The sequence below is a fragment of the Ornithorhynchus anatinus genome, chromosome 11, assembly GCF_004115215.2.
Source record: "Ornithorhynchus anatinus isolate Pmale09 chromosome 11, mOrnAna1.pri.v4, whole genome shotgun sequence".
NCBI classification, from domain to species: domain Eukaryota; kingdom Metazoa; phylum Chordata; class Mammalia; order Monotremata; family Ornithorhynchidae; genus Ornithorhynchus; species Ornithorhynchus anatinus.
This window is the reverse complement of record NC_041738.1, coordinates 49,005,852-49,032,843: the sequence shown is the minus strand read 5'-3', so window position 1 is coordinate 49,032,843 and position 26,992 is coordinate 49,005,852. Positions and strand designations below refer to the sequence as shown.

The window sequence follows — 26,992 nt, the reverse complement described above, 5'->3', positions numbered from 1 at the left end:
GGGTAAGGAACACTTAGTAGAGGAAGATTAGTGTTTATTCATCCTAGCCACACCAAACCCATGTTCTGAATCTTCTAACTTTGGTCCGTGAAACAAATATTATTGAGAAATTCCACCACATCCCAACAATACCTTCTCCCCTCCCCTGAAACATATACACACTTTGGCCTCCCCTTTCTTAACCTGACTCACAGTTGTAAATCAGTCATTCTGATTTCTTTTGATTTCTTTTTAGCAAAGAAAACATTGCTTCCAACTCTAAAGTTGTATTCAAACCTCAAATCGAATTCCTTAAGCTTCTGACATATCAGGCTATTGAATCTTTTTTGGGATCATAATTAGTCACAATGAAAGATTTTACATTGACCATAAATCTCAAATGACTTCTTTTCTTAAAAAAAGTCTAATCTCTTTCAAAATGTTTCCAGTTAAGATTAATGACATCACAAATCACTGGCAGTTTTTTTGAAATTTATTCCACCCACTTCTGTATCCATCACTCAGCCATTTCGGTCATGTAACTGTCATTTGAGGGGTTTACAGTAAGCCACACCAGTATCTTTAAAAAATTAGGCATTAAGAATATGAATTGATTTTGGTAAGAAAACAGCATCAGCTGCGTTATCAAAATCATTCATTGAGTACTTACTATTTGCTAAGCACTGCCTTAGGAGCTGGGAACATACAACTGAAAAGAAAGTCACTTCTAATCCTCAAGGAGCTTACACTTTAATGGAGGATTTTACAATAGAGCATCAGTTACTAAGGCCAATTTCAACTTCAGGCATTCACCATTAGAAATTTTTCCTTTTGTTACCAGCCAGTGAATAGGCCGGATGACTTAAAGTTTTCCTCCTTAGCAAACTCCCAACCATTAAATGTGCAGCCTCTTTTCTGATTTAGGTGTACCTTTTTAGAAATAGAAGATCTAATTTAACACTGCACAGTCTTGGTTTGAGGGTTGAAATTAGTTAACATTCAAAAGACAAACCGAAGTGTGAAATCCTCAAACTTTCTTCCTTTCTGTAGTTAACATTTAATCATTTAAGAGAAGCAGCATGGCTTAGTGGAAAGAGCATGGGATTGGGAGTCAGAGGGCATGGGTTCTAATGCTGACTCTGCCACTTGACTGCTGTGTGAACTTGGGCAAGCTACTTAACTTCTCTGTGCCTCAGTTACCTCATCTGTAAAATGGGGATTAAGACGGTGAGCCCCACATGAGGCAACCTGAATACTTTGTATCTGCCCCAGTGCTTAGAACAGTGCTTGGCACTTAGAAAGTGCTTAACTAATACCATAATCATTATTATTATTACTTAAACACTTCTTTTATTGATAGCAAATGGAGCTGTGCATGAAAGCTAAGCATGGAATTCAGTATTATTCATTCTTTTTTGTATCCTTTTCAAATATTCTGATTAGGACTTTCCTCAGTTTTAAAAATTCCTAGAATCAACAAATAATTATCTCTGTGTCTGTTGGGGTGAATATATAACAACTACAGACATGAAGGTAATTTTTTGTTGATAATGATGTTATATTTACCTCAACTGCATTTATGAACAAAAGGAGAACTATCCTAGTTTTATAAGTAAATATGATTTTTTTCCTTCAAGGCCATAAATGTCATCCATTGAATTAACTACCCAGTTGAGAAAAGAACTATGCTATAGTCAGTAATAATACTAATATTATTTGTATTAATGTCTGGCTTCCCCTCTAGACTGTAAGCTCACTGTGGGCAGGGAATGTGTCAGTCAATTGTATTTATTGAGCCCTTACTCTTTGCAGAGCACTGTACTAAACTCTAGGGAGAGTACAATATTGCTGACAGCATTCTTCAGCTAGTGATTTATTTTGAAAAAGAAGTTAGACTTGTAGATTGCAATGATCTGTAGAAATTTTTAAGTGTACATATGATCGCGTCTAATAACACAACAGTCCCATTTTTATTCATGTCCTAGTAGCCACGAACTCAGCCTGCTAGAATCATTTATAACAGTGCTGTTATAGAAGCCTAGGTCTATAGGATCCATCCATTCAATCACATTTATTGAGCGCTTGCTGTGTGCAGAGCACTGTACTAAGCACCTGGCAAAGTACAGTGCAACAATAAATAGTGACATTCCCTGTCTACAACGAATTTACACTCTAGAGGGTCTGAAAGGGCACTGATTCTGCGAGGTATTCAGTGGCTCTGGAAAGCAATTAAACCCTTTGAGAGCTTATTGCTATAAGGCTTTTCACAAGGTTTCTTTCCCTTCCCCTTTCCCAGCCAAGGCCAGCTTCAGATGGTACGAAAGTGAGGCAACAGAAAAAAAGGATGGTGGCATTGATGCCCTGTCAGAAAAGGTAGTGGCAGGGACCCCAGTTGCAATGTTAGAGGGTATTTTACAGATTTGGAAACTGAGGCACAAAGAAATTAAGCAACTTGCTCAAGAACAAATACCAACATTATTATTATTATCACACAACTGTCAACTGGCAGAGTTGGGATTAGAACCCAGGTCTTCTGCCTCCCAAGCCCATGTTTTCAACGTGGCTCAGTGGAAGGAGCCTGGGTTTGGGAGTCAGAGGTCATGGGTTCTAATCCCGGCTCCGCCGCTTGCCAGCTTTGTGACTTTGGGCAAGTCACTTAACTTCTCAGTGCCTCAGTTACCTCATCTGTAAAATGGGTATTTAGACTGTGAGCCCCATGTGGGACAACCTGATCACCTTGTATCCCTCCCAGTGCTTAGAACAGTGCTTTGCACATAGTAAGCGCTTAACAAATGCCAACATCATCATCATCATTATCATTATCCACTACTCACATTTTAGAAGGATATACTATTTTCTTGAAAAGTTCAGACCATGCCAAGAAGAAGAGTTGGGTATCCTAAGACTGTCCATGGTCCCAAGTAGGGATGATTTTGAGTACTGAGACGAACTGAGCATTTGAAGAAATCTAGAATTTGATGCAAACTCTTGCAAGAAATGATAGATGATTTCGTTGGAACCTGAGGGTGAAACATAACCAAGCAACAGTAAGAAAATACACAATTAAACAAGCAAATAAATAAATTCCACAACCCTCTAAGGCTACAATCAATTACACTTGAGCTGGCATCTTCTGTATGGGAAAATTAGATCTATGCAGGAAGCTGTAGTTAAAGCCAATTCCTGTTCCACTTGCAGAAAGGCAGAATTTCATTCTGAAAATGGACTGGATTAATTTCTAGGGAGAAAACACTCATTTTCTTGGGGGAAAAATAGCAGCAGATGCATTTAAGTTTCAATGTAAAGTTACTACGTTTCAGAGAACTCTGAAAGGGATGTTTGACAAGAGGAGCTATTGAATCCATTCATTAGTACATAGGTGTGTATTTTCCAGTAATGAGGCTTACATTCTTGATAAAGCCCAACTTTAAGGAAAATTCACCCTCTAGTTCATTGATGTTGCTGAGCACTCTGAGCTAGAGTATAGCCATTTCTGCTCACATCACAACCGTGTCCTGTTCAACTAGAAGCAGGTAGTTGGAAAAATGTTCCTTAATTCCTCAACTGATTTGGCCCCAAAACACATATTGAAAGCATGAGCTGTGAAAGAACTGGGGGTATTCTATACCTTTGTTATAATGAGGATTTGGGGGAAGAAATCTCCCATTCTTTGAATTATCTAGAATGTAAAGTTGTTGGGGGCAGGGAAAAACTGTGAAAGAACTGGGTGTATTCTATATCCCTGTTATAATGAGGATTTGGGTGAAGAAATCTCCCATTCCTTGAATTATCTAGAATGTAAACTCGTTGTGGAAAGCGAAAAGCTGTGAAAGAACTGGGTGTATTCTGTATCTTTGTTATAATGAGAATTTGGGGGAAGAAATCTCCCATTCCTTGAATTATCTAGAATGTAAACTCGTGGTGGTCGGGGAAAGAGTCTACCAACTGTGTTATTTTGTACTCTCCCAAGTGCTTAATACAGTGCTCTGCACACAGTAAGCCCTCAATAAATGTGATTGCTCGATCGACTGATTATTTCTTAGTTGTGGAATGAAAGAAGCAGGGAGGAAAAGATCCAGTTTGTATCCACAACTCCACTTTCTAAACTAAGGGAGCTCCTTTTAGCCTGCCTTCTTCCCAGCATCCCTGCCCATCTTTCCATCTCTCCTTTATCCCGACTCAAACTGCACGTGTGCTGCTACACTGTTGCTGCTTCATCGTCTGGCAAAATCCGGGAAAAAAAAATTCCCAAATGTATTCGATGTCCCCACACCTCAGGCATCAGATGCTTAAACTGGGAAAATGCTATCTTTGTGGTGGATAATAATTATGGTATTTGTTAAGTCATTAGTATTTTCCAAAAAATGTACCAAGCACAAGATAATTAGGTCAGATACATTCCCTATTCCAGTGTAAGGGATGTGGTTGGGGTGTATTACAGATTAAGACACAATGAATAGATTGACAGTGTAAATATACTGTATCTCCGATGCAAGAAAATGGTGAAGCATATATATATATCCTCATGTGTGGCTGGAAAAGTAAAGTCTCTGAAGGAATGGCTATGAAATAGCAGGAAAACCATCCAGGGCCATCTGAGTGACTACAGGAAATGATCAGGAAACATTGCCATCTGTTGGAAGGCAAATTAAACATTCTCTTTCATAGACGAAGGGTTCGGCCACAAGTACGTGATTCTGATCCTCGGTCGCTTTAGTAGTGGTATCCAAACAATATACAGATTTTTTAAATATTAAAAATTGGAAGAAAAACTTTTATTCATCAGTCCGGCTTCCATGGTTACTATAACGGAATCTTTTTTTTCATTTTTTTTAAATACAGAATTGCTATAGTTGTGGAACTCGACCAAATATTTTTCTCTTGGGGATTTTGTTTTTGCTTTTATCTCTTCAGCTTTTCTTGAGATCCTTTTGATTTACTTCTGTGATAAGCTCAGAACAACTGGGAAATGACAGAATTGGAATGAGCTTGGCTTGAAGGGAGAGGTAGTGTCAGTTGAGAAATGGAACTTGGTAAATTTGTTTGGGGGAGAGTCAATAGTGGGCAGGAACTCGCAGGTATTGTGTGTCTTTGTGTGTGTGTGTGAGAGAGAGAGAGAGAGAGAGAAAGAAGACTTTTATCTTTCTACAGCCTGCTTTTCTTTGAAAGTGTTTTGGTTATGAAAGGTTCACTCTGTTAAATTCATCATCACTGGCCTGATTTACTTATATTAGATCATTTGCTTTGGGGGATGTATAGAAAGGGTGCCTAGTAGAGGTAATTAATAGGAAATGAATACGTTGCCTTCAGTTAAATCAATAAGCCAGTCTGTGGCTTAGAAAGGTGCACTTATTTGTACGTGACTATTAGTTCAGCTAGAAGGTAGTAGAAATTCAGTCCCACTGTGGTCTAGTGGAAAGGCAACTAGCTTGGAAAATCAGAGGACCTGGGTTCTAATCCCAGCTCTGCCATTTGCTTGAATTGTGACCTGGGAAAGTCATTTCACTTCTCTGTAACTCAGTTTCCTCAACTGTAAAATGGGGATTAAATACTTCTCTCCCTCCTACTTAGACTGTGGCCCACTATGAAGCTGGGGCTGATTATCTTTCATCTAACCCATTGCTAGTACAGTGTTGGGCACATAGTAAGGGCTTAACAAATACCATAAATATTGCTTTTTTTTTCAGGAAACACTATCATTTGATATGGGATCAAGGTATCTGTTAAGTGCTTACTATGTGCCAGGCACTGTACTAAGCATTGGGGTGGATATGAGCAATCCACGTGGGGCTCACAATCTAAATGCCTATTTCACAGATTAGGTAACTGAGGTACAGAGAAGTGAAATGACTTGCCCAAGGTCACATAGCAGACAGGGGGAGAAGCAGCGTGGCTTAGCGGAAAGGGCTTGGGAGTCAGAGGTCCTGGGTTCTAATCCTAGCTCCTCCACTTGTCAACTTTGTGACTTTGGGCAAGTCACGTAACTTCTCTGGGCCTCAGTTACCGCATCTGTAAAATGGGGATTAAGACTGTGAGCCCCGTGCAGGATAACCTGATGACCTCATATCTACCGCAGTGCTTAGAACAGTGCTTGGCACATAGTAAGCGCTTAACAAATATAAACATTATTATTATTAAGTGGAGGAGCCGGGATAAGAACCCATGATCTTCTAACTCCTAGGCTCGTGCTGTAACCACTGAGCCATGCTGCTTCGAAATCTTGCTACTCCTTGTCCCGGACTCAGAATCAGTTAATCAATTAATGGAATTGATTGTGTGCTTACTGTGTGCAATACAATGTACTGTGTGTTGAGAGAGTATAATACAATGGAGTTGGTAGCCATGTTCCCTGTCTGCAGAGAGCTTTCAAACTCGAATCCTCAACTGCTCTGTTCTGGAGATGGATCACCTATCAGGAAGAATAGATAAGTCTTGGTCCTGAGACTTTAGGACCAAGAATCTGAACAATTGATGATACTCTTGATTATAGTATAGAATTAATAATAATAATAATGTTGGTATTTGTTAAGCGCTTACTATGTGCAGAGCACTATTCTAAGCACTGGGGTAGATACAGGGTAATCATGTTGTCCCACGTGAGGGTCACAGTCTTCATCCCCATTTTGCAGATGAGGGAACTGAGGCCCAGAGAAGTGAAGTGACTTGCCCACAGTCAGTTGACAAGTGGCAGAGTCGGAATTTGAACCCATGCCCTCTGACTCCCAAGCCCGGGCTCTTTCCACTGAGCCACGCTGCTTCTCTGCATAGCACATTTGCCCTTTCATCCCAGCCAGACACATTCTCACCGAGGCTTGACTTTTACTTGAATTCAGTGGAAAATGCCATTAGTCTTTGGTCAGATTAACCCTGACCAGAAAACAAAATTCCCAAGAGTCTAGCCAATGGGTAGAGCTATCAAGGGGGTAATAATGAGAAGCAGTGTAGCCTAATAGATAGAGCAACAGGCCTGGGAGTCAGAAGAACCTGGGTTTTAACCCCCACTCCCGTACTTGTTCATTCATTCAATCGTATTTACTGAGTGCTGACTATGCGCACTGTAAAATGGATATTATGACTATAAGCCTATAGAGAACAAGGACTGTGTCCAACCTGATAAGCTTGTACCTACCCCCGTGCTTAGAACAGAGCCCGGCACTTAGTAAGCACTTAACAAATACCACAATTTCATTAATATTGGGGTAGGTTTCCTTGGGAGAGTAGTGACCTTCGTGAGGTACTGAAGGCAATGAATTAGAGGAAATATGGAGTTCCGTATGCAGCTCCCTTCTCTCTCTCTTCTCACTAATCTCACTGTGAGCCACCCCCATGTCTGACATCTTCTGAAAAAGCCTGAATCTGTATCAGCCCAAAATATGAAAACACTTAATAAAGTTGCCATAGCTACATCCATCAGACTTCATCTTGCCAAGTTGGTGGGGTACAAGCCAAATAACATTCCCTTTCATTCTGTTCCTTCCCTTCAGATCATGGTCCAGATAGATATGATTCTTTTGAACCCGAACTGTGTTTCTCAGTCTTTGTTTGTCTGTGTGTGTGTGTGCCTGTTTCAGAAAAGATTCTTTTTCCAAATACCACTGAGTCATGGGCAAACTGTGAGAAGAAGGTGGAGGGTTTTCCTTTCAAATTCTCTAAAGGGGGTAGAAATTCTCTATGATCAGAAAGTGCTAAATTTGTAATGTTAAACTGCTTCCACTCTTTGAAAGTGTCCAGGTGGGGAGAATCAAACCATTTGACTTCTCTGCCCACACTCTCCCCTTCTCAGTTTCTCTGTCAGTGGGATGAACCACCTGAGAAATTAGATGGGGTGGACCGCGTGATTAACTGGGACCAGCCCCAGGTGTTTTTGCCCTGCTAATTAAAAAGCACTGCACTAAAGCATGTGGAGAAGAGGGTTTAAATGAAGTGGGGGAAGGTAGAAGAAAGAAAGGAAGAAAGAAAGAAAGAAAGAAATAGGAAAAGGCAAGATTGTACAGGTCTGGGGAATTGGGTGGCTTTTTTTTTGATATGTGGACAAGAGAAGAGCTGAATCTTTTGTGGATGTGGGGTGTGGAAGGCCTCTGTTTCTATTGTGCTCATATTCAAACCTCTGGAGAGATTGCTAGGCATTTCTTTAGCTGGAAGAGTTCAGTGGTGGATGGAATTATGAGCCTTTTGAGGGACTGGAATGTTGTCTAATTCCAACTTGTGTATTCTTGCAGTGCTTAATATAGTGCTCTGCACATAGCAAACTTTTAATAAATTCTGCACCCACTAAGTACTTCATAAATACTTTACTAGTATTTCCAGCCAATTATTGTTAAATGGGTGGTGCTCGTATGATTTAAGGGGCTTAGAATCAAACTTTCTTCCTTCCTGTCAAGATGACAGAAAATCAGTGATTTCCAAGTTAAATTGGTTCACTTTATCAATCAGTCCATTAATCAATGGTATTAAGTTCTTATGATGTGCAGAGTACTAAACAACAAAACTAAGAGACAGGTTCTCTACCTATAATGAGTTTACAGTTTAGAGGGGGAGATGGACATTAATATAAGTAATTTATCCTCAGAAAACACTATTCCTGAAATCCCAAAGCATCATTGTCCTAGTTGGAGGGAGGAAGGAGGAGGAATAATAATAATAATGTTGGTATTTGTTAAGCGCTTACTATGTGCAGAGCACTGTTCTAAGTGCTGGGGTAGACACAGGGGAATCAGGTTGTCCCACTTGGGGCTCACAGTCTTCATCCCCATTTCACAGATGAGGGAACTGAGGCACAGAGAAGTGAAGTGACTTGCCCACAGTCACACAGCTGCAGATGTGCAAATCATAACAATAAGGTGAAACAAAGCCTAGAGTGTTGTCTACATTTCTGGAGCTTTGTGAAACCAACACAGGGAACAAAAGAATGTGTGTGTGTGTGTTGGAGAGGCAACCTCTTTAATCTACACAGATAACAAACCTTTACAAGCAGAGGAGTAGACCATCTCTGTGGCAGAACTGCCAAGTATAGATGAAATAACCAATAATGCTCAGGGTATTTATTGAACTTCTAAGGGATAAATATATTGAAAATAGGACAACTGAAACCCAGGGCTCAAACTGTGTAATGACGAATTGGCTTTTTTGGTATTAAAACTCCCCAATCCATGTAATATCTCTCTATGCCTGCATGTTTGGCCATCTTAAATCAGCAAGAGGGAGAGGAATCAACACTTCCTTGAAAGTCTGCAGAGAATCAGTCAATCAGTTGTATTTATTGAGACTTTAATGTGTGCAGTGTGCTTGAGAAAGTACAGTATAGCAGAGTTGATAGACATATTCCCTGCCCACAACAAGCTTACAGGCTGGAGGGGGAGAAATACATTAATATAAATAAACTACAGATATGTACCTAAATGCTGTGGGGCTGGGAGGAGGGATGAATAGAGAAAGCAAGTGCGAGTGATGCAGAAGGGAGAGGTTGAAGAGGAAAGGAAGGCTTAGTCAGGGAAGACCTCTTGAAAGTGCTGAACCTTCAGTAAGGCTTTGAAGGTGGGTATAGTAATGGTCTGACAGGAAAAGGAAGGTATTTCAGGACAAGTATGAAAGGTCATTGATGAGGTTGATGAGACTGAGATACAATAATAGGTTAACATTAGAAGAGCAAAGGGGCATGGCTGGGTTGTATTAAGAGAGCAGTGAGGTGAGGTAGGAGGGGGCAAGGTGATTGAGTGCTTCAAAGCCCATGGTATGGAGTTTCTGTGTGTTGTGGAGAGAGATGGGCAATTGCTGGAGGTTCTTGAGGAGTGGGGAAACATGGACTGAATGTTTTTGTGAAAAATGACCCAGGTAGTAGAGTGAGGTATGGACTGGAGTGGGGAAAGACAGGCAGGGAGATGAGCAAGGAGGCTGAGACAGCAATCAAGATGGAATGGGATAAGTGCTTGGATTTGTGTGGTAGCAATTTAGATGGAGAGTAAAGAGAGGATTCTATCAATGTTGTGAAGGTTAAATTGACAAAATTTATTGATTGAATATGTGGGTTGAAGACAGGAAGGATCGTGCTGCTGTCTACAGTGATGGGAAAGTCAGGAAGAGGACAAGGTTTGGGTGGGAAGATTAGGAGCTCTCTTTTGGCCATGCTAAGCATGAGGTTTTGGCAGGACATCCAAGTAGCGTTATTAAAGAAAGGGGGAGAGAGATCAGGGCTGGAGATGTAGATTTGGGAATCATCCTCATAGAGGTGGTTGTTGAAGCCACGGGAGTGAATGAGTTCTCTGAGGAAGTGGGTGTAGATGGAGAAGAAAAGGGGACCCAGAAATGAACCTTGAGGGACACCTACAATTAGGGGGTGTTAAGCAGAGGAGAAGTCCACCAAAAAGACCAAGGATGAGCAGCCAGACAGGTAGGAAGAGAATCAGGAGAGGACAGTGTCAGTGAAGCCAAGGTTGGATAATGTTTCCAGGAGAAGGAGGTGGTTGATGGTGTCAAATGATGTTTCATTTGAATTCCTGTAACTTGAATCATTATTTTGGGGGAAAGGCTATCCACCCTATTGTGAGCTGGAAACTTCCATATACTTGGAGGTGGCTAGGGGACTGTAGGAACTGGAGTTCTAACTTTTTAGAGTGTGCCTTGGGGTGGGATGAATCAACACCCAGCTGCCCTTTCTAGAACAATGCAGTCAGGGGCTAGTGGGAAGTAGGAAGAAAGACCTTGGCCATCTTGCCCTCAAGGTCCAAGAAGAGTTTCATCTCTCCCTTGAAATAATCAAGAGATGGGTTGTAGCTGGAGAGGAAGTCTGAAGGGATGGGAAGGATGAGGGACTTGAGAGGTTTAGATTTCAGAAGATTTTGGAGAAAATATCTGGGGATTTTTTGTCTTTTTTTTTTGAGTTTTGAGTATAACTAGCACCTAAGTATTGATCTTTTTATCAGTCATCTTTTTGTTTAAACAAGAAAAAATTCCCCACTGTGAAAAGAAGTGTTGAATTAAAAAGAATAATGGAACCGATCTGCTAATTATGAAACCCCTGCTATGTGATAGAATAGGTGTTAGCAGCTGAAGCATTAGCAGATATTCACACCTTGGCATCCTCCAGGATTTATCCTGACTAGAAGGAATATATTTAGTTTTTCAGATTCCATTATGCTACAACATTATAAGAAAAAAGGACTCTTCCCATGGGTTAGTGGAGCAACTTTAAGAAAGTTTACCCTAGCATAACAGAGATCCATTGAAAATGAGCTCTTGGTTGTCCTTTGAACTTTGGAGGACTGAAGATGAGACTTGGCTTCCATATAACTCACCGGCAATCATTTCTTTGCACATCTCAGCTAAGCAAAGCAATGCTCTGGTACTGTAAAAAAATGGTTCTGGTGATGAACTGAGAGCTCTGGGCAGACAGGACCTTTCAAACTGATTCTCTTCCCCTCTTCAAAACCCTACTTAAAACTCACCTCCTTCAAGAGGCCTTCCCAGACTGAGCTCCTCTTCTCCCTCTACTCCCTCTACCACCCCCCCTTCACCTCTCTGCAGCTTAACCCTCTTTTCCCCCCATTTCCCTCTGCTCCTCCCCTCTCCCTTCCCATCCCCTCAGCACTGTACTCGTCTGCTCAACTGTATATATTTTCATTACCCTATTTATTTTGTTAATGAAATGTACATCACCTCGATTCTATTTAGTTGCCATTGTTTTTACGAGATGTTCTTCCCCTTGACTCTATTTATTGCCATTGTTCTTGTCTGTTTGCCTCCCCCGATTAGACCGTAAGCCCGTCAAACGGCAGGGACTGTCTCTATCTGTTGCCGACTTGTTCATTCCAAGCGCTTAGTACAGTGCTCTGCACATAGTAAGCGCTCAATAAATACTATTGAATGAATGAATGAAAAGAGAGAGATACCTCATTTAAATTATGATGTATTTTTACCCATAAATTTCATTTTCTCTCCTAATTGCCCCACTCTGTATAATTTTTGCAAACCTAAAATAAAAGTGATGTCATTATGAATTAGGTCTGGCAATAAGGGGAGCAGGAGAAAAAAGTGAAAGTGAGGGGAGAAGGGAAAGGTAAGAGAGGACTACATGAAACTGCATCTCTTCCACTGCAGTCTCCCATGTGCTGCATATTAAAGGCGGTCATTAAATTAACCACCCCCTTCCTTTGCCCCTTCCTACCTGGGGGGAAGGGGAGGGGAGGATGACACATTTCAGTGATGAAACCTCCTCCGGGGCACCTGTATCTATGACATTAGCACATTCTTATCCATGTCCTCTACCTATTCTGGTGCTTGCTGCCACTTCAGCTATCTAAAACAAGCTTTCATCTCCTCCCTCAAACTCTGGTGGTGGGAGTTCTGCAGAGCAGTAAGCAATACAAAGAACTGGGTTAAAGGAAACTTTCTCCCACAGCAAATCATTAAAAATGCTCGAATATTTTACTCCTGTTTAGGGAATAATCTCACGTGCAGGGATAAATACCAGATTGGATTGATAATTGATTAAACATGCCCAAATCCTGGGTCTTCAGCCTTCACAACATCACTAAAAATCTGTCCTTTCCTCTTGACCCAAACCGCTACCATGTCAATCCAAGCACTTATCCTATCCCTCCTTGATTATTGCTTTAGCCTCCTGGCTGACCTTCCGGCCTTCTGTCTCCCTCCACATCAGTCCATATTTCACTCTGCTGCCTGGCTGACTTTTCTAGAAAACCATTCAGTCCATTGTTTCCCACCCTTCAAGAACAGCCAGTGGTTTCCCATGCACCTTCGCATCACACAGACACTTCTTACTTTTGACTTTAAAGCATTAAATCACCTTTCCCCTCTAACGTACCTCCCTGATTTCCTATTACAACCCAACCCACTCACTTCACCCCTCTAATGCCAGCCTACTCACTCTTCCGTACTCTCATCAATCTCACCATTGACCCCTTTCCCACATCCAGGTCTGGTCTGGAACTCCTTCACTCTTTCTATCTGGCAGACCTTCATTCTCCCCACCTTCAAAGCATTATTAAAAACTCATCCCCTCCAAGTGGTCTTCCCCAATGAAACTCTCATTTTGCTCTTCTCCCACTTCCTTCTGTGACACCCTTGTACTTTACACCCTTTATTTATCCCTTCCCTGCCCCATAGTAGTCATACATAGATCTGTAATTGAATGGATTTATTTACATTAATGTCTATCTCCCCCTCTGACTGTAAGCTCCTTGTGAGCAGGAAATGTGTCTACTAGCTCTGTTATACTTAACTCTCCCAAGTGCTTAAAGTGCTCTGAACACAGTAAGTGCTCAATAAACGTGATTGATTTATTAGCTTTTGTCAACTCCATGCTACATAGAAAGCTTGGCAAATATACACTTAATACCCCAGTAATTTTCGGGTAGTGGAATTTCCCTAACCTATGGATTTTGCTAACGGGTTTGAGAAAGGGTAGGATTAAGAGAAGCAGCGTGGCGCAGTGGAAAGAGCACGGGCTTTGGAGTCAGGGCTCGTGAGTTCGAATCCCAGCTCTGCCACTTGTCAGCTGTGTGACTGTGGGCAAGTCACTTAACTTCTCTGTGCCTCAGTTCCCTCATCTGTAAAATGGGGATGAAGACTGTGAGCCCCACGTGGGACAACCTGATTCCCCTGTGTCTACCCCAGCGCTTAGAACAGTGCTCTGCATGTAGTAAGCGCTTAACAAATACCAACATTATTATTATTATTAAAAAGGGAAAGTTTCCTGGAAGAGCTAGTTATTGATCTGTATTTTAAAAGAGAAAAGCAGTGGATGATAGGCTCAGAGAGAATTTCCGTGCAAAAGGGAGTGTGAATGAAGCCTAGAAGAAGTAGGATCTAAATAAATCCTTTTGATAGTCACTGTTGGAAGTTGAGGACTTCATTTTCTGATGCCACACCCTTGCCCACTGGAAGAGCATTTTATCATACACTGTGATGAGTGGCTTTAGGCAAAAATAGGCTTCGATTGTACCTGGAGACATAATTCAACAATCCTGCCTTCTAAGTTATGCTCTTTTTCTGTTAAACATTAGTACCTTTAGGAATAAGTCATGGTCAGTGCTATAATCTCGTGCAATTTCTTTTCAGTTCTTAGGTCCCAGTGTCTCAATATTGTTTCTGTCACACAGGTGGTGGACAGTGACAGACCTGAGGGATCCAAATTTCGGCTTTCTGGGAAAGGAGTGGATCAAGAGCCCAAAGGACTTTTCCGAATCAATGAAAACACTGGTGATGTCTCGGTGACCCGGAGCCTGGATAGAGAAACGCTTGCCACCTATCAAGTGAGTGTTCTTAGAATTCACTATTACAGCTTTTTCTCCTCTTCCTCGATCTGTCGCTTTCTGTTTCGCACTTAAGAGTCAAATTCCCAAGGATATCGTAACATGTCAGATGACTCTGCACAACAAGCCAAAAGAAGGTGGACAGGTTGGGAACAGATCTCCAGTATTTCCTTCACTCTACAACTGGTTCAGGTCTAGTGTAGCCTTGAAGGTGGTGGGAAGACATGGTCAGGTCCTAAACCATGGCCAGAATCTTCAAGCTGGAGAGCTTTATGTGGCCTAGACTGTAAGCTCCATGTGGGCAGAGAACATGTCTACCAACTCTCCCAAGTACTTAGTACAGTTCTTAGCACAGAGTAACACTCAGATACCACTGATTGATTGAAACAGCCTGAATCAGGAAAGCAGCATGGCTTAGTGGATAAAACACAGGCCTGAGAGTCAGAAGAACCTGAGTTCTAATCCTGACTCTACCACATGCCTGCTGTGTGACCTTGGGCATGTCATTTCTCTGGGCCTCAGTTACATCATCTGTAAATTGGGGATTGAGTGTGAGCTCCATTGGGGACAGGGACTCGGTCCAACCTGATTATCTTAGAACAGTGCTTGGCACATAGCATTCATTTAATCACATTTACTGAGTGCTTGCTGAGTGCGGAGGACTATACTAAGCACTTGGAAGAGTACAATCTAACAATAAACCAATAAGCTACCTGCTTACAATGACTGATTAAAAAGTTTCGTAATTATTATCTAGTCCAGGGGTCTGCCAGGAGGTGGGACCAGGTGCAGACTTACCTTTGCCAACTCAGAAATGATGTGCATTATGTTCTGTGTGCCATAAGCATATGTGATAAAATGTACTGGTATCTTCTGGTTCCATTTCACTGAAATTCGTAGAACCCAGAGCCCAGGGGATTCTTGGCTTCCATGCCTTGCATTCCCCTTCCCAGGCCCTGTGAAAATGGGAGTCACATCTGAGACACAGGAAAAAGCACCAGGCATCAAGGGATCCATTGCTGTACTAGTGCCAGGGGGGAAATAGGACTGCCTGGAATAAAACTGGACTCAAGGCCACATTACTCCTAGAGCTGCCCTCAGAGTTGAAGTCCTATCCGGTTCAGGGTCCACCGATCCCCTGGAACACACTGAGACAATGTTCTAAAAATTCTTCAGTCTGAATCCCTTTAAACCGTGAGTGCGTTGTGTACAGTGAACATGTCTACCAAATCTGTTATATTGTACTTTCCCAACCACTTAGAACAGTTCTCTGCACACAATAGGCGTTCAGTAAGTGTGTTTGATTGTTAAATCACCAGAGACTGGTCTAACTTTTCTGGGATGGCTTACAACTTCCCTGGCCTCCCTGTTTGGCATGACATCACAGATTATCTACTTGTCCCCAGCAGGGAAGTGGATAGGTTGCTTGAATTAATCTCCAACTTTTCAGGTGTCAGGCAAGAGCACTAGTGAGAACAGAATCAGGATTCTTGGGTATTAGATCCCTGCTAAGGGAAGTATCGAGGCTGGCTCTGGATGATGCGTTCTTTCTCCAGGGTGGACCCCATGATTTGGAGGCACTGCCAGTCCAACAGCTATTGTTTCTAGGCTCTGTGACTTAAGTGTTACTCCCAGAGTTTGGCAAGAACTCACTTCCACAGGTGTATTGGCTGGGATTCTCCCCTAGAATCTTTGAGTAATTATTTGCTCATTGTGATGAGGTGAAGACTGAGTGACATAGACCAGTGTGACCAGGACAGTGGGAGCAGGATAGGCAATGCCAACTGGATATGGCACAAACTTAGCCATTCTGCATGCCACAAAGAGAGAAATGTCATCTGCCACTGGTATACCTTCCTTGGCCCAGAAAAGATACAGGATCTGAGCTCTTGGGTTCGTTTCTAATTGTTTCATGGCAACTTTTTGATTACTGACAACACTTTGTCTCCATTCGGTATTAGCCTAATGAACTGGGGGAGCAGGGAAGAGACCAAGGAAAATGACAGACGGGGGGCGGGGGGAGAAGAGGGCTTGACAGGACATGGTGGGAACTGCGAGCCAGAAGCAAAGCTGACAAGGGACAGAATATAGAGAGAGGCTGTGAGGCAATGATCATCAAAGATGAATCAGAGGAACTCTGAGGGTGACAAAGGATTGCAGCTTGGCCCATATGCTCTAATTGGGCAAACACCAGGACTCTGTGGCACCCTCTGGGGCCCCTCAAATTATATATTGCCTCTCCCTCCATGATCTCTCTTCAGCACCATTTTAGTAGCTGGGAGTAATAAAGCAGTCAGAGCATTCAATGGTTCCTTAGTGTTCTAAAGAGCTATTGACCATCCCTAAGCACTTAACTAACAATCAGGGAAGGCCTTAAGCCCCCGGGGAGAATCAAGCCTATTATTTAATGAATATTTAAAATGTTTTTTGAGTACTGGTAGCATGCAAGGTGCTGATGAATTGGTAGTGCTTCAGGTCCTAATTCAAGTAACTAAACTAGGTTTCTGCCTCCCTTCCAACTTTTATTTCTCCCTGAAGCTCTAACTTCTCCATAACCTTCGAAGTTTAGGGAACTTTAGATAATTTAGAGTGATTGATTTTGTCCTAAAACCCCCTTTCTTCCTTCAACCCAGCCTGCCACACACTAATCAATCCATTACAATTATAATAATGATATTAAGCCTTTATTTTGTGCCATTTACTGGCTTGACACGGTGGATAGAGCACGGGCCCTGGAGTCAGAAGGTCACAGGTTCTAATCCCGGCTCTGCCACTTCTCTGCTGTGAGGCCTTAGGCAGGTGGCTTCCCTTCTCTGTGCCTCAGTTACCTCATCTGTAAAATGGGGATTGAGAAGGTGAGCCCATGTGGGACAGGGATTGTGTCCAACCTGATTTGCCTCTATCCACTCCAGTGCTTATTACAGTGCTTGACACAAGTAAGTGCTTTACAAATGCCATCATCATTATTATTATTACATACAAGATAATCATGCCAGACACAATCCTTATACCAGAGTTCATAATCTAGGTGGTAGTAGGATTTAGTCCCCATTATACACATGAGGAAACCAAAGCAAAAAAGGTGAGCCTTACCCAAGGTCACATGGCAGAGAAGTGGCAGATCCAGGATTAGAACACAGAAGATAGTGGGAGGAAAGGAAATGAGGGCTTAGTGAGGGGATGGCCTCTTGGAGGTGTTGTGCTTTTAAGAAAGTTTCAGAGTTGGGGAGAGTGATCATCTGTCAGATATGAAGAGGGAGGGCATTCCAATCTGTTTCCCCAAGCTTTTGTTATACCTGTGGGAAATGGTTTCTGTAATAAACAGATTAACTTTAGTTTACCTATTTTAACAGAAAGAATCTTAAAAGTCTGGCACTTCATCCTGATTCTGCCAAAGGATTACTGTGTGACTGTGGGAAAGCCACTGACTCTCTCTGGGCTGTACTTGCAGACAGTAAAAGCTAATAAATTGTGTGCTGCCTGCTTTAATGTGAGGAATGGGGATAAACAAGAAAATGGAAGGCACTTTAAGGTTTGGAGAAGATTGTCGATACCAAAATCAACATGTTATTTCTGATTACTATGATCATCATTCTAAATGGTTTCAGCAGGAAATCTGACACAGTAAAGAGCTGATTTCCTTTGCAGTCCTGCCAATGTAATTTGTTTGAATCCTGAAATTTTGTCACTATCAAAAGCTTAGAATCCTTGTGATGAGAGGCAATCTGTCACTCTGGTAAACAAAATGAAGGCACCCACAATTGATTTCACACATTCGACTTGATAAACATTTTCTAGAACAAATACAACTAAGGCTCAACCAAGGATCTTCATTTTGTTTTATAAACGGTGCAGATGAGCTGGGTAAATTGTCACAAGCCTTATTTCCACATTCTTCCTGGACTACTTCATCAAACATTTTTGGAAGAGCATAGAGATATTTACCATAATTACTCCAAAACACCTCTCACTGCAGGTAAGACTACCCATTAAATGATTGACTGGCTACCTGCTAACACCTGAGAATTGACTGACTTTTTTCCAATCCGTCCATTGGTAAAACCAGGAAATCCTAAGTACAGGGATTGGAAAGCAATCCTGGGTAACATATTGCATGATTGAGGGCTCAAAATATCTTTCCAAGGTCAAGTAGGACTGTGCTTTAACTATTTTTGCCCATTCTGGGCCTCAAAATCTCCAAATGGATTTATCGCTTGTTGTGGACAGGAGACATTCTCTCAACTGTGTTTACATTGTGGTCTCCCAAGGGCTTAATACAGTGCTCTGCATACAGTAAGTGCTCAATGAATACAGTTGATTGATTGACTGATCATTAGCCTTTGCCCTTTGAAGAGTGCTTTGAGGCTCACAGTCTGCAGTGTGTCTGGAGCAGATAAAACTTGAAGTCTGATGACTTGCCCCAGAAAACAGTCCTAGCACTCAGAGATGTTCATGCATTTAGTCCACTAGGGAAAGCCACTTCTCATATTTTTTTTAATGTACTTAAGGGCTTACTATGTGCTACGTATTGTACTAGATGCTGGGATTATGTAAGAGCTAATAAATATGGACACAGTCCGTGTCCCACCCAGGGCTCACAGCCACAATCCTCATTTCACAGATGAGGGAACAGAGGCTCACTCAAGTGAAATGACTTGCCCAAGGTCACATAGCAGACAACTGGCATAGCTGAGATTAGAACCCAGGTCCTTCTGACTCCTAGTCCTATGCTATATCCACTAGGCAATACCTGCCAGTGAGGACACTGCTCAGAAACCCTAGAAGTTACTTAACCAGGCCTCTTTCCTGAACAGCCAATCCCACCCACTCCAAAGTTGAGCTCCTTGATATACGTTTTATCTCAAAGCAGAACTCAGGCCTGGAGTCACAAGTGCTGGGGTTTAATCCCAGCTCTGCCATTTGTTCTGCCAACTGCTTGTGGGACAGAGCCTGTGTCCAACCTAATTAACCTGTATCTACCACAGTGCTTAATGCTTGACTCATAGGAGGTGCTTAAAAAACATCATTAAAAAGTATATACTACCTTGTTGCACAGCGGGCTGAATTGGCCCCAAACTGGGTCTGTGCAGCAAGTTATTGTTTCTGATATTATTGTCGTGCTTTTTCCCCATCTTGAATTCTATGAAATGAGGGACTATTATTAGTCCTAACCAGAAGAGAGACTTTCCAAACCATTAGAGTATCCTGTGCTTTCATGATTACCCCTGGGAGCATTTAGGCACACCTTTATGAGAGCAAAGATATTTACTTCTGACAAAGCTGCAGTGTAGCCTCCTGCCCCAGGCAGGTCTTGACCTTTACACCCCATTTCCAGGTTGCGGTGTCAATGCAATCAATCAGTTGTATTTATTTAGCAATTTCTGTGTGCAGAGTACTGTACTAAGCATTTAGGAGAGCACAAGGAAACTATAAACACAAACACATCCTTGCCTACAACAAGCTTGCAGTCTAGAGGGGATGACAGACGTTAATATAAATGAATACATTAGAGATAATAGTGTTGGTATTTGTTAAGCGCTATTAATGCAGCAAATTATCTGGGGGCAGGGCCAGTCCCAGAGTAATGATGGACCTAATTCTGGGCAAGGGGTGAGCAGTTTGGAGCAATTTAACTATCCATTCTAAGGAGAACCAAGATTTCTCTAAGTATGGGGAGGGAGCAGGCCCTGATTATTTGTTCATAGTTGACAGAAGCCTCATATTTGCCCTGCAGATTTAATAGTCATATAATATTTCTTATGATAATGATAATGGAATTTGTTAAACACTACATGCCAAGCACTGTTCTTATAGATATAATGTGGAATCTGTAGGCTGAGGGTATTGGCATTGACTGAAACACAAGAATGAGCATCTCATAAGAAAACTTTGAGTGCATCTCTGCTGCTCTCTTTGAGGACTAAAGAGGTGGCTGGAATTTCTCCGATTGATTGCTGCCCAACCATCATCGTTGGCATTTTCTAAGGGGGAAGATAGGAGTTGCATCTGGTAGCCTTTATTTCTGTGATTAAACTAAAGAATCAAGTGTACCCTAGGGCCCAGAGGTTTAAATTTTCAGTGGTGAGTTTCTGAAATGATTATAGGGTTAAGAACATTTGATGAGAGCAGAACTAGATTCTCTGAATCACAAAATGACATTTTCTCAGATCCATAAAGGAATAGTATATACTCACCTGGGAATTCATTAAAAAGAAAAATACTGATTTTTAAGGTACAGAAATATGTTGGATAGTAAATTCCAGAAAAATGAGTTAAAAACACAATTGGCCTGGCTCCAGATCCAGTCAAAGACATGAAAAGCCTCCAATCCAGACTCACCCCCTCCAAGAGGCCTTCCCAGACTGAGCTCCTCTTCTCCCTCTACTCCCTCTACCAACCCCCTTCACCTCTCCGCAGCTTAACCCTCTTTTCCCCCATCTCCCTTAGTTCCTCCCCTTCTCCCTTCCCATCCCCTCAGCACTGCACTCGTCTGCTCAACTGTATATATTTTCATCACCTTATTTATTTTGTTAATGAATTGTACATCGCCTTGATTCTATTTAGTTGCCATTGTTTTTACAAGATGTTCTTCCCCTTGACTCTATTTATTGCCATTATTCTTGTCTGTCCGTCTCCCCCGATTAGACTGTAAGCCCGTCAAACGGCAGGGACTGTCTCTATCTGTTGCCGACTTGTTCAATCCAAGCGCTTAGTACAGTGCTCTGCACATAGTAAGCGCTCAATAAATACTATTGAATGAATGAAAGTCTGGCAGGAGAAAGGGAGAAGTTTCTAAACCAGTGCATGACCTATAACGTGTAAAGTCCAAGATACTCATCAAGGTTGTTGGGTGGGACAGAATTGCTCCTAACAGGTGCTAGAGCCAGAGACAGTCAGTCAACCAGACAGTCAATCATATTTATTGAGAGTTTACTGTGTGCAGAGTAATGTACTGAGCGCTTGGGAAAGTACAATATAACAGACACATTCCCTGCCCCCAACGAGTTTACGGTCAAGAGAGTAACTCGGGAAAAGAGGTGACATCATGGTAACTCCATTACTGGCCCATCCCTATTCAACTCTGTAGGCTTCATACATGGCTACCTGCCCCACCCCAAATTGAAGAGCAGAAATTAATCTCTTTAACCTCAATCCCGGGATGAGGAGGTTAGGGAGGATAGATTGTCCCCTTGCCTCTCTTATGAGCTAGAATGTGAATGCTGGTTGCTAGAGCATTTGCAAACTAGATGGCACATTCCTGAATGAACTGGAAAACTTATAGATTCCACAAAGTTGTGTTATTTCTTCTGACACTTTAAATTATTTCAACAGAATTTAGGCATACTATACTGCTCTTGATGTTCTTCAATTAATCTGTTTTTAAGTCCAGATCTAATATCTTTTAAGGTAGAAACATTTATTTTGTAGGAAACAAACAAGCAAAAAAAGACAACCAAAGCCAAAATCAGTATATGAGCCAGATATCATCATAATGAAGCAACATGGCTAGGGATGTTTAATGTGAACTGGGAGACCCCTGGGCAGTTATAAAAAGTTTTAAACGCCCCGTGCTGTTTTCTCCCTTGCTGCCTAGAGAGGAAACAACTTGCTGAATAACAAATTGTCAGTAAGCAAGAAAGGAAAGACAACTGATAACAAATAGTCACCTACTGTTCAGGCAGCATGTTTCACAAACCAATTGTCTAACAGTATCCCTAGCCCTAAGCTCAGCTCTCACCTTAACCCTGCTTTGACTGAGATTTTCAACATCCCCTGTTGTAAGCAAGTTGATTTTGATTTGGATATCAACAGGGAGGATTTTTAAAAATTAAACATTAGGCATTTGGTTTCAGGTGCTGTTCTGCTCCTCTGCTGTTGGGTACTCTTATCAACTATACCCTAGCAGATGGCTTTGACTGCTCTGAAAAGCAAACGCAGTACTGGAAGATAATCTTTATCATTTATCTTGATTTTTCCTATCAGTCAATTGATGGAATTTATTAAGCATTTACTGTGAGAAGAGCACTGTATTAAATGCTTTTCCCCTTCTTACAACCCAAGAACCAAGGGAATATTCTTAGCCCTAGCCAGAAGAAATACTTTCCAAATGGAGAAGCAGGGTGGCTTGGCTTGGTTAAAGCATGGGCCTGGAAGTCAGAAGGAACTGGGTTTTCATCCTAGCTCCACCACTGGCCAGCTCATTGACTTTGGGCAAGTAACCTAAGTTCTCTCTGCCTCGGTTAACCCCATCTGTAAAATGGGGGTGAAGACTGAGCCTCACTAGCCTCATGTAGGGCGTGGACCGCGTCCAACCTGATTAACTTGGTATAGTCCCTGACACTTAGTACGTGCTTAACAAATAACATCAGAAAAAAAAAAAACGTGCTTGGTTCTGTCCCTATTTCAGCTTTTTCAATGTGTGTGGATTTGTGTGCATTTTCTTCATCATCCTTAGAAGCATCTCTAAGGTAAAAGCAGTTAATCAGGACTGGCATTAAAAAATCATCATCGCCTCAAACCGAAAGGGAACTGTGAAGATTTAATAACACATCAAAACTGGCACAACCTGTCCCTTTTCGTTCAGGCACCTATAGCTATGAACATTTCCACACAGAGAAGACATTGGATCAGCTGTGTTGTTAGATATTATTTTGGCCATCTACAGTTTGCAGACAAATTCATGAAGGCAATCACTGCAGACTCTCTGAAAGCCATTTTTTTTTTATGAGAACAGAATTTGTTAGCTCCTCAAAATGAAATTTTTATCCCTCAACATCTTGAACTGGCATCCTGCCAGACAGATGATTTACTTCCCAGAAGATCTTTAATTCCAGCTTGTAACTTGTCTGCATTTTTCAACCTATCAAATTATTAGGTGCTCAGGAAATGAGGTAGAATTGGCTGTTGTGCACGCTTGGATAGACACCCAATCCTGTACTTGGAAGCTTCGTAGAGCAAACTTGAGAGGTAGCATTCTAATTAAGTTAAACCAAAACCAAATAGAATATTGTCCAAGTTCATGCTTGTAAATTAAATTATAGGTCTCCTAGGGATTTGGGGTCATTTTTGAAGTGGATGCTTTCTAACGATTGGGGGTAGACATTCTTTTATAATATAAATATCCCAAAGAATGTGTACCCACATATAGCTGTTTGTTTTCTGATGTGGTGACATCCGATCAATGTATGTATGTGTGGCTGAAGAGACCAAGGAATAACGACACATCCTTTGGCATTGTGTGCATTTTTTTAAAATTTAAGTGCATACTATGTGCCAGACACTTTACTAAGTGTTCTGATAGATAAAAGCAAATCAGGTTGGACATAGTCCAAGACCCACATGGGGCTCAAAGTCTTAATCCCCATTTTACAGATGAGGTACCTGAGTCACCGAGAAGTTAAATGATTTGCCCAAGGTCATAAAGCAGTCAAGTGGTGGTACTGGAATTAGAACACAGGTCCTTCTGTCTCCCAGCCCTGTGCTCTTTCCACTGGGTCACGCTGTTTCTCATGTAATTCATGCATGTAATCATTTCAGTGTATTTGTTGTATACAGAACCTGTCTTGGTTTTCAAGCCTGCCTCTTTTTCTACTGATCTTTAATTCTAGAGAGCAAATTCTTTCTCAACCGCTGTCAGTCCAGCTGGTCTATCGGCTTCAGTGGTCTCCTAAGGCCACAACTATTGCTCATTACTTGAGAAAGTGCTCAACTATGTCCTCAATTTTTTTTCTGTCCTCCCAGTTTGCATGTAACCCTTTACAGTCAAATGTAGGATATTCTATTATCATTTTTTTCTCCTCACTTGCTTAAACAGTGGGGCTGTTGGAAATGCTGTCCTGCCACTTGGTGTTAAGTATCGTTTGTAGATGGCGCTGGTGATATTTGTCACTAAGAAAGACAGATCTATAGAAGATTTGGATCTCACAGGCATATAGAAGGTTGGGCACCATAAAAGTCAAGCACTTCTTCAGCTTGGTCTGGAATTTGGTACTGCATCTTGCAGTCTGTCTGAGACATTCTAGCTTTTTAGACTCCCTTTTTAGACTTTACCTGGTCTACATGCATCATCGCTCAGGGCACTGTCCGGGGGAGCAGAATTCAGTGATGCTGAGAGTTACCAGTGATCATCTCTGCGGTGCAGACTTTCACATAATATACATCCCAGTGTGTAGTCTCACTCCCAGATGCTTATGTGCGACCTTCCCGAAGTTAAATATTGGATACTTGGGAATATAAAATATGGTTAGTTCTGGAATAATCAGGGAGTGATGCTCCCATTTACATAATTCCTTCAACCCTCTTCCTTCCTGATGTTAGCCTTCTAGCCACTTCAGGCTCCACTAGGAAGAGAGGAAATGAAAGGAGGAACTCAGCTGTGACAACTAAGCACCTCTGGTAATCTGTGCTGGGTAGGTATTTACAGGGTGACTGATGTAGGTAGATGATGGAGAACTCTCGGCCCCCAAACATGAAAAATTGTCTAAGTGATTGGTTACGACTGTGTGAGCAGCATTAGTGTTGCACCTGTGAGCACGTCAGGACAATACTCAAAAATCCAGGAGGCGGAATGTACAGTAATCACTATTCATGTAGCCTCCAGTAACTAAAACGGATGTGATATGATCACAGTGGACAAGAATAATGAAAAATAAGAACAGTAGCACAGATGTTGTAGTGACAGGGAAATAATATTAAACCTTTCGGGTGACTAAGGCAGTATTCATTGTAAATCCTCTAGCTTAAAATATCACAAAGGTTCTATCCCACTGGAAAAACAATGGAGCACACAAATTCTATTTTAAAAATCTCACCGCATTTAGACTACACGAGAAAACTGGCCAGTTCTCAGGGTTCTGGTTCAGATGACAGGAACTGAACAGCTGCTCTAACCCTGGAAAGCTTCCTCTCTGGATATTTCAGGATTTGACTGGATAGAGAAACTAGCCTTGATCCCACTCTTAAACCTAATGCTTTACTCATCTTTATGATGATCGTTGTTGATTATGGATTAATAGTTTTGGCATCTCCACCTAGTGCATATGATGGAAAATATAGCTAAATTATTTTCTAGTGTCATTTCAGATGGAGTGTTGGATGAATGATTTTCATAAATTATAAATTACCAATATTTGTTACAGTTGTGGACCTGGACCTTACTCAAGACCAATTAACAGTTGGTCTTGAATTATAATCCCAGGTACCTTTTATCTCTAGGTGTTTTTCTTGGTCCCAGAGACACTTCATCTATTCCTGATATATAGCAAAACATACTCCCAACTTACATATTTTGTGTCATATTTTATTTGTTCCACACAATGAAACGTCCTTGGAATCTTAGTAATGGGGCTCATTTTATGGTATTTAAGTGTCTACTATGTGCCAGGCAATGATCTAAGACCTGGGGTAGATATAAACTAATCAGACTGGACAAAGTCCATGTCTCACATTGGGCTCATGGTCTTACTCCTATTTTTGCAGATGAGGTAACTGAAGCACAGAGAAGTTAAGTGTCTTGCCCAAGGTCACACAGCAGACAAATGGTAGAGTCAGGATTAGAATCCAGGTACTCTGACACCCAAGCTCATGTTCTATCCGCTGGGCCATACTGCTCTGTAATAATAATGGTATTTGTCAAGTGCTTACTATGCGCAAAGCACTGTTCTAAGTGCTGGGGGGGATACAAGCAAATCAAGTTGTCCCATGTGGGGGCTCACAGTCTTACTCTGTGCAGAGCACTGTTCTAAGCGCTGGGGTGGGTACAGGGTAATCAGGTTGTCCCACCTGGGGCTCACGGTCTTTGTCCACATTTTACAGATGAGGTAACTGAGGCCTGGAGAAGTGAAGTGACTTGCCCAAGGTCACACAGCTGACAAGTGGCGGAGCTGGGATTAGAACTCCTGACCTCTGACTCCCAAGCCCAGGCTCTTTCCACTGAACCATGCTGCTTCTCTGTGACCTTAAGCCACAAACTGCTGGGGTTTTTTTATTATTAGTCAATCAGTTACTAGTATTGAAACCACATGGCTTAATGGCTAGAACACAAGCCTGGGATTCAGAAGGTCATGGGTTCTAATCTAGTTCCACCACTTGTCTGTTATGTAGCCTTGGGCAAGTCACTTCACTTCTCTGGGCCTCACTTACCCCATCTATGAAATGGGGATTGAGACTGTGAATCTCATGTGGGACAGGGACTGTGTCCAGCTCATCTGCTTATATCCACCCCAGCACTTACTACAGTTCCAGGCACACAGTAAGTGCATAACAAAAACCACAATAATAATAATCATATTTTTTGAGCATTTACTATGTGCAAAACATTATACTAAGCACTTGGCAGAATATAACAGAATTAGCAGACATGTTTCCTGCCCATAGTAATAATAGTATTAACCATTACTGTGGTATTTATGTACTCATTATGTGGTCATTGCTGGGATAGACAGAATACAATCAGATCAGATACAGTGCCTGCCAAATATAGGACTCCCAATCTGTTCTTTCTGGGATTATATGGCTCTTTCACGTACTTAATAATTATGGTATTTGTTAAGCACTTACTATGTGCCAAGCTCTGTTCTAAGCACTGGGTTAGGCACAAGGTATTCAGGTTGTCCCACATGGTGCTCACGGTGTTAATCGCCATTTTACAGCGATCAGAATTCTCATCCTCTGACTCCCAAGCCCGTGCTCTTTCCACTAAGCCACGCTACTTCTCTTCTGTACTTCTTTATTGGAAAATGTTC

The 26,992-nt window shown here is 41.8% G+C and overlaps 1 protein-coding gene across 3 annotated transcripts in view; it reads left to right on the top strand.

The window, feature by feature from the left end:
- CDH13 (cadherin 13) overlaps window positions 1–26,992 on the top strand; it is a 901,878-nt gene that overhangs the window by 418,392 nt on the left and 456,494 nt on the right. For all 3 annotated transcript variants that reach the window (XM_029074853.2, XM_029074854.2, XM_029074855.2), the window contains exon 5: window positions 14,097–14,249. In XM_029074853.2, coding sequence (XP_028930686.1) covers window positions 14,097–14,249 — 153 coding nt within the window. The remainder of the gene's footprint in view (window positions 1–14,096; window positions 14,250–26,992) is intronic.